The sequence below is a fragment of the Aphis gossypii genome, chromosome 2 (genome assembly GCF_020184175.1).
Source record: "Aphis gossypii isolate Hap1 chromosome 2, ASM2018417v2, whole genome shotgun sequence".
NCBI lineage: Eukaryota > Metazoa > Arthropoda > Insecta > Hemiptera > Aphididae > Aphis > Aphis gossypii.
In genome coordinates, this window is record NC_065531.1 from 50836064 (window position 1) to 50845227 (window position 9164).

The 9164-nt window shown below is 26.8% G+C and overlaps 1 protein-coding gene across 1 annotated transcript; it reads left to right on the plus strand.

Moving 5' to 3' along the window:
• Positions 1-2569: 2569 nt before the first annotated feature.
• Positions 2570-8133, plus strand: LOC114125575 (acetyl-coenzyme A transporter 1-like). Its single transcript, XM_027989291.2, has 10 exons — positions 2570-2803; positions 2878-3189; positions 3898-4024; positions 4190-4349; positions 4436-4590; positions 4692-4879; positions 5028-5212; positions 7010-7139; positions 7401-7616; positions 7705-8133. The coding sequence occupies exons 2-10, from the start codon at positions 2962-2964 to the stop codon at positions 7912-7914; spliced, it is 1599 nt and encodes a 532-aa protein (XP_027845092.2). The 5' UTR covers positions 2570-2803; positions 2878-2961; the 3' UTR covers positions 7915-8133.
• Positions 8134-9164: the final 1031 nt, after the last annotated feature.

Here is a 9164-nt window from a genome sequence, read left to right on the forward strand (position 1 = left end):
TATTATTATTCACGGAAACAGAATACATGGCAGCAAGTGAAACTGTAAAAGGATAACACGGTTGGTTATAAGCTCATCGAAAGTGGGTGAACAATAATATTGTTATACATAAGCAACCAGTATTATACATCTATAATCAAAAGTACTATGCGTTTAGTGACAAACATAGAGTTTCAAAAGAGGACCAAACACATAAAAGTACGATATCATTTCTTTAGAGAAATGTGTGAAGACGGATAATTTCAACTTCAGTTCATTACTACAAATGACTAGATTTTAGATGTCATCTTGACCAAGCCATTAGTAAAAAAACGTTTCGAAAAATTGCGGTCATCCATATAATCAAAAATTTATTTATTGAGGGATGGTGTTTAAATATACAATTGATATTAGTATATTATACACATTGTAAGTATACGGATGCACGAGTTAATATATTATATTTCATAGTTAACCTTCTACTGGAATATGTGGTAATAATTTTCAATGTTACACACGCGAGTAGGAATGACGCCAATGATGCGTATATATATATAGGGCTTTTGGTTTGTACAAGAATTATTCGGGTACGGTACGTCATACGATGTGTGTCTAAATCAGAAGTATACGTTACATTTACATTATACTGTTTTTATAATCATACATTCGTGTTTCGGTTCATGTAAAATACCTAAGTATCCTAAATTCCACTCAAACTTCGATCGCAACAAAATTGGTAATATACTATGCTTATACTATATTAGCTCAGGCACAATATTTTTAGTCCTACAGTTTTATCAAAAATATATTGATATCAAGGTCTGCCACTTTTTATTTATTCAGTTCTGATTTCGATTCCAGTACTAAATATTGTCATTATTAGATTTTGGCTCTTGTTTGAATTTACAAGAAAATAATATAAATCAAGGGTTGTGGTTAAGGTTTTGATTAAAACCGGTCTTTAAAGGTTTGAAATACATGTATATTTTTATTTTATTCTATTATTTAAGATCCGTTTAATAGTTTATGCATAGTACACAAGTAAAAATAAAATTATTAACAGAGGTTGTCATTACTGCACGCTTCAAAAAAATCTTCTTTCAGTTTCAAATACCACTTTATTTATGATTTATAATAGTCTTACAGACCTATAAGTTATCGAATTATTAATTAACTAATAAATATTCTTGCGAATCTGCTGTTAGTTCCAGATTGGCGATCACCTGGGAATTTTAGCAACGCACCATAACCAATAACCATGTTCTACCTAACCATAATCGTCAAGATAACAATAGTATCTAGCTGTATCTCTCCTAATATATAAACAAATTTCATTATATTATAATATCATTTGTAGCCGATTGTAGGTAAAACGAAGATCGGATAATAACTTAATTCGTTATTCTAGAATACTTTGAAATAGGTAGTGATTTTTTTCTATAAATTTAAATTGATGTATTTTTTATTGTAGTTTTTTTATGTTACATTTCATGAATATTATGTATACGTATTATATGTTAACCTTAGTCAAAATGTAAATTTGACAATCATTTATTTATATATTTGTTTAAATTAATTTTTTCATGCATAATTTAATTTTTTTTAAATACCATTTTTAGGCATACAATTTAAAGTTATAAATAAAATCTTTAATTGACTAGTAAAACAATAACAAATTAAATAGTTCTAACAGATTTTTGTAAAATGATATTAGGTCCCTAATATAGAAAACAGTTATAAATTATTTGGTTAATCTATTTTTTGTTTTAAAAAAACAAAAATTATAAAAAATGTACGTTATTTTTAGGAAATCATTAATATTAAAATAAGGTACTGTTACTTTTTCAATCGATTAACAATAAACGAAGTAATGAATTTGCAATGTTGAAAAAACACTAAATTTAAATAGCAGTATATTTTATTAATTAATTCCAATGTAGAGCCAAAACAAGTGTATTGAAACAAACACAAATTCAGATAAAATACAAAGTAACATTATTTTTCTAAAATAATAAATCGTTAACTCAACTGGTGTCAAAATGAGAAAGTACACTTGAAAATAGTACTCTCTCAGACCCTAAGGCTTCATTTTATATTATGTTTATTCCAAGGTGGATAGGGTATCAACAGGACATCTGTATTAGATATATGTCGTAGATATGATAGTGTGTCCATAATTCTACTCATTTTCATTGGATTATGTCTTCATAATTAATTATAATTAAAACAATATTTTCATGTACAAGAAGACAGGAAGGTGAGATATATCGATAATAAATTCTCGCAAAATACTCTTGTATATTATGTAAATGTGATTTGAACTTTTATTATTAATATTCACGTTTTTCCCATAGGTATGTATAGTGAACGGCTGTCAATTATAGTCTTGTTAATTGACAAAGTTAATTTAGATCTTATACCTTAAGTATTTTGTTCAACCAATAGGTATCCAACGCGTTTATTTATTCATAACACTGACTGGTCACATAATGGTGATATTACCAGTAATAGTCGATGCAATAACCAGAAGAATAAATAAGTAACTGGTTTTCCAAAATTTAAATAATTGCAGTCATTCGCTGAATCTGTAGCTCATTGCTGTAACATAGTTCATCGTTACATGTTCAATTACATTATTTGTCTATTTTATCGATAATAAAAATTACAAAAAACGCCCTAAGCAAGCTGATACAATATTTAACTTGGTGTTAAAATATTTTATGACGTTACTGTAGTATTTTAAAGTAAGATAATAAATCTTTTTTTTTTTTTTTTTTGTTAAGGTTAATTTCTAACAAATTCTAATAACGATTGTTTTCATAAGGTTCGTATAACTCATATTTATTTTAAATATTATACTTTGTACTTCAAATAAAATTTGATTGTTTATGTTTAAAGTTTTATCATAGCTTAGGCAAAGTTTCGGTTAAATTTATTAGTGAAACCGAATGTTAACGGTCAGATTTTAAAGTAAAAGTTACCATGGAAAAATCAAACATAAGTAAATACGATCAAAAGGAATCGACCAAAGTTCATGACATTAATGGAACACAATATGATTCTGCATCAGAAAAACCAAATTTGGACGGAGATCGATTGAATTTCTACCTATTGATATTACTGTATATTATACAAGGTTTTCCTTTAGGATTGTCTTCTGCATTCACGATAATTTTACAGAGCAAAAAAATTGTCACTTATGAAGATCAAGTAAGTTTATATAATTTGACTAATTTATAATATACTATGTGCAAGACTAAAATATTTAACATTTAATAAAATGTAAATGTTTAAGCGAAGATATGTAAGTATGTAATGTGTTAGATTACATAATTATTTGAAAACCATTAAATCTTATTAAATATCCGCAATAGTTGATGTGTCTAACAGTGCAAAAACTAAGGTTAAAAGTTAAAACAATATTCCAGTCTAACATTTATGGTTTTTTTTTCGTGAAGAAATGCATAATAGTTTCTATTATTCGTGTTGTAATCGTTATACAATGGTTAACATATTATTCAAGAATCAAAAGAGTTATATACATAATAAATAATAATTAAATAAAGTTTAATCGGACGAATTAAGAAATAAATAAATAAATAAGCTAGTATCCAATTGTTTAGTATACTACAAAATTAGATCTTTATTTATATTAATAATACACCAAAGGCAACTTAATTATTATGACATAAAGTTGTAATATTTACTGCTGAATTATTTATGTACAATATACATATTCTAATATTGGATACATTCTTGCATTTTTGTTTTTTTTTCCAATACAACGTGAAATTATTAACTATGAAAAATTAATAGCCTTTTTAAAATATGAATACTTCTTTAGAGTATTTAATGTTATACAAGTACTTACATTTTTTTTAAATATTTTAATTTTATAGAATAAAACGTTATTTTTAGGCAACATTTAGTATAGCATTATGGCCATACATTATGAATATTTTATGGGCGCCAATAGTTGATGCATTATATATTCAATTTATAGGAAGACGAAAATGTTGGCTAATTCCACTACAATTATTAATGGGTATGTAATATGTATTAAATATGCTTAAATAGTATTACACTTAGTAGTTATTATTATTTTAATCCTATTTAAAAAATCTTAAAGGTTTATAATATTTAAATAAAATTTAAATTCGTATAGCAATAAATCTTTATGAATACATAATGTTTTTTAAATGTTGAACAGGGTTATTTATGTTTTACATGGCTTGTAACATCGCCGATTGGTTACCCGAATCAGGAAAACCGAATTTAAAAATGATGTTAATCGTGGTTTTGGCTCTTAACGTCTTATCTTCAACTCAAGATATTGTTGTCGATGGTTGGGCTTTAACTATGCTAAAAAAGTGAGTATTAAATATATTTTATAGATGAAATTTGATTATATAATGTATACTATAGAATGATACCTAATTCTAATTTTTTTTTATAGAAATAACGTGAGTTATACGTCAATGTGCAATTCTATAGGAGTACTATTTGGAATATTTCTTGGTGAAGTCTGTTTTACTCTACTTGTATCGGAGGAATTCAACACTAAATATTTTCGATCTACGCCAGGTACTGGAGGACTGATATCTATGAAAAGTAAATATTGTGGACAGTTAAAATTAATTTTATTTAGTTTAATAAAATGTATAAACTATCATTTACATCACTTAAATAAATGTTTCATATCTTTTTTCCAGGCTTTTTGTTATTTTGGGCTGTTTTAGTTATGTCGGTGACGTTTTCAGTTGGAATATTTAAAAAGGAAAAGAAAAACCTAGAAGATGGTATCGAAAAAGTCAGCGTTTTTCAAAATTATAAACTGTTATGGGAAATTATAAAGCTACCTAACATAAAAGGATTGACAATAGCTTTGTTGACAACTAGGGTGAGCAGACATTTTAAATGACAATGTTAAGTGTTAGGAGTTGTACAAATGTGTTCATAAGTAATTGTTTGCATTATTTACTATAATATATAACTATTATTATTAATTAAAATTATATTTGTTTTACATATTTTTCTTTATATTATAGATTGGATTTATTGCAACAGAGTCAGTATCGGTTTTAAAATTAATTGACGCTGGTTTATCTAAAGACAACATTATGATTATGACAACAGTGATGTATGTTGGAAAATTTGCTATTCCGATATTTATATCCAAATATATTACGAGTATCAAGCCAATGAGTTATTATTTAAAAATGACTCCCATTAGGTAAATTAATTTGGTAAATTAAATTAAATTTGCGAAGTTTCTGGGTTATCGGTATTCTGTACCACTCGATATCTGAATTTAGTTTTAAGGTTATCTTAATTTTTCGCGTTACATATCCGAATTATTATGTCTACCGTGATATCGAAATAATTTACTTACATAATAGTATGATGATTATGATTATTATTTTACATTCTCAGTTTTTCCAATATTGGCAAACACCTAAATGATTTAGTTAAATTTATTTAATTTATATTTTGTCAGTTATAAATTAAAAATAATATACTTATATTTTTTTAAATATTGATTAGAATAAAAACATTTGAGTTTTATTAACTTGCCAAAAATGAAGCAAGAAGCTGTTTATTAGTACAAAACTATAGAATATTTTTTATTGTAAATATTTGTCAAAATAACCTCTAAGTCACTTTATTTTTTCAAAACAAATTTTTCGGAAGTAAAATATTTTAAATTGACAAAAAAAAAGTTAAAATTAGTACATAACGGTAATAATGGTTTTCAAGTATCTTATTTCATTCAAATTCATTGACGTACATGTTAGTTATTAGCTGGAATAATTATTTAGGAAAAATATAATTAATTGTTGTCAAAAAAGGTGAAAAGGAAAAAAATGATGTATCGTGAAAAATAAAAGACCACGTGAAAAGGAACAATGAATATTTTAGAACAATTTATCCTGGGACAAAATACACTGTTTTAAAAGAAGAACCAGATTAAAAAAACAGAAGCTCATTTCTCTATAATAGAAAATCATAACATCATTAGTTCAAATAATAATTCAAATTGTTGGTGTGAAATGTGGATGTTTCACTAAAAAATTAGTTGAAGCTGTTTATCAACATAAATACAATTCAAAATATTGAAGATTTGATCTCCAGCACTATTTAAACAATCAAACTATAGAGCGCTATATTAGAATATGTAGCTAAATAATTATGAAATATAAAACAAAGGTGATCGGTATGGAAACACTTGATTCTCACTTAATCAAATTAATTTGACACGTCTAAATTCTAGTACCTACAGTACATTTTCAAGGATTTTTTTATGGCGATACTTACAGATAAATTATATTTTACATTTTTGTTTTTTTAATTTGATTCAGTCATCAACTTAATACTATTATTTATTTACATCTTTAAAATATTTTATGCGTCCAAAATTATTATCATTTATACTAATAAGTGATAAAAATTAAAATGTTTTGAAACTTTATTTCTGATATCATGGTAGGTAGTTGTGATAACTTAAATGAATATAAAATATAAATTAAATTATTAAAGATAACCGGAAGTTTCGTATAACTACGTCTAACCAGTGGCGTATTAAGCATGGCAATTGCCCCGAGCAGCACTTTTTTGGAGGGCAGTAAATTTAACTGGAAGTTTTTTTTTTAACAGATTTATAATGTTTCAATATTTTTTAAATAGATAAGAAAATAAATTGATAAATCTTACGGTTTGCTTTGATTATTTTGTTATAATGGGTACTACTGAAAGTACCTACGATTTTTAACATTCTGGGGTTCTGGGTATAGATTTTTAATTTTTATACTGCATGATACTATTACCATATTACATTCGTTGTAAGTTTTTTTATGGATAAGAAAATTTATCGCTATAAAAAACCGGCGAGAGGAAGAGAGCATAAAAAATGTGTACCCAGGGCAGCAAAATCCTAAGTACGCCATTGTGCCTCACTTTAAAACTGAGATTTTTCAAGATAGTTAAATTTAAAATGTATATTAAATTTAAATTTATGACTTGTATGTTTCAGATTGGCCTGGGGTATTGTTTATGTGACGTTGATCTATTTTACACCTAATATAATACATTTGAATAGTACTGTTGTTAGTGTGCCAGAGTATTATTATTTAATATTAGGATTTGTATATGTCATAAATGATGTAAGTTAATCAATTTACTTTAATTACATATAAAATAAACAGAAAAAATTATGGTTTTAGTGTAATAAATATAAGATATTTTTAAATATTGCTTGTTTATGATTAACTCATTACAATATTACTATAATTGTGATTAATGAGTTTAGTAGTAACTAGAAACTGTATATTTTTTTTTCGTATACTTCAAAAGTTATTTTAATGTGGAACAAAAGATTTCTTGTAACACATAACATAACTAACATAAATTATTTTTGATTATAGTTGCTGAGTTTCCTCATGTTGATAATGTTGTTTTCATTCTTTTATCAAATTAGCGACCCGCGTTTTGGCGGAACGTACATGACACTATTTAATACCTTATACTTTTTGGGATGGTTTGTACCAAATACGTTAGTTCTGAAACTGGTTGACATTACTACCTTTAGTAAATGTTCTAATGATGCACAGAACTTATGTTCTACTCCAGATTTGACAAGTGTAAGATGATTTTTTCTGGTGTTTAGTATAATAGATTTTTGTTCTGTTTAACAAAAATAATATTTATTTAATTAATCTCTTTTTTCAGATGTGCACTACAAATGGAGGAAGCTGTAACGTATATGTGGACGGTTACTACATTACAACAGCCATATGTACTGTTATTGGATTAGTTTGGTATGGTATTTTTAAAAATACGTTGAAATCTTATCAAAATTTGAGCGTTTCTCATTGGATGGTGTATTCTAGACCATTAGACATCGACGAAGTTCATGAACCGTGCATTAGATCTTCGTGATAGATATAATTAATGCATTGATCGTATGGTCATATGATAATTAGTGTGTGAAATTGTAAATAAACAAATGCCCGAGCGAGTTGTGAATATAATACCTATACGATAAATTTAAAGTACTATCTATACCTTCGTAAGAGGCAATACGAGGAATTTATGTACAACGTATTTAATAATTATTATATCAAATATAGCTGACCTTTACCCGGCTTCGCCCGTGTCTATTTTTGTGTTTTTCAATTTAGGAGTATTGGTGTACGCCTTAAATCAGCGGTCCCCACTACGCGGTCCCCTCTATTAACCGCACTACAATACCCTTTCTCAACAATATATTATGTAATATATATAATTTTTATATTTTCAATTATTACCATTAAAAATGTATGCGGCCCGCAAATAATTTTCAAAAAATACATTTGGCCCTATAGTGAGGATCCTAGTGAGGGCCGCTGTCTTAGATCACTATAAGTATCTAAGGTGTACGCGCGATACATGAGATTATTTTTATTGATTAAATTCTCGGAACAAATTCTTATCTATTCGACGAACGAAAAGGATAGGTGGCGGTAGCTAGAAAGTAGAAACCAGCGGGCCGCCGTGCATCCGTGCCGTGCAGCACAATACATGGTATTGGCGATGAATATTTATAATTGTTAATTACTTCATTAAAACGCAACATTTTTGAAAATCTTTTCTTATTGCACGGTGAAAATATGAGAAGAACCTCTATTCCAAATTTCAAGTTCGTACGTTACGTAGTTTTTGACTTATAGCGATCAGTGACTAAGTTGTTTTTTACCCTTTTCACCCCTTTAAAGTTTGAATTTTGAAAAATCCTTTCTTAGCGTGTGTCTACATCATGAAAAAAAACTACTGACCAAATTTCGCACTCATAGCTTCAGCGATTCCGACTAGGCGATGATGAATCACCATGTCATTTTATATAATAATTTAATTATATTTATTATACAGACAGAAGACAGATAATAACAGTCATTTGAAAGTACTGCAAAAATATTGAATAAGAAATTGCCTATGATTAATTGTACATATTAATAAACTATTAATGGTATCTATGACGTGACATGACGACATGACGTCTTCTTAATAATAATAATTTGATATCTTATTTAAAATGTTCGTATAATCAATAGGTACTAATTTGTTTATTTTAACAAATTATACATACGGTATAATCAACTTATTGATGCGATAAATTAAAAAAAAATAATAATAATTTATTTATGAAATTA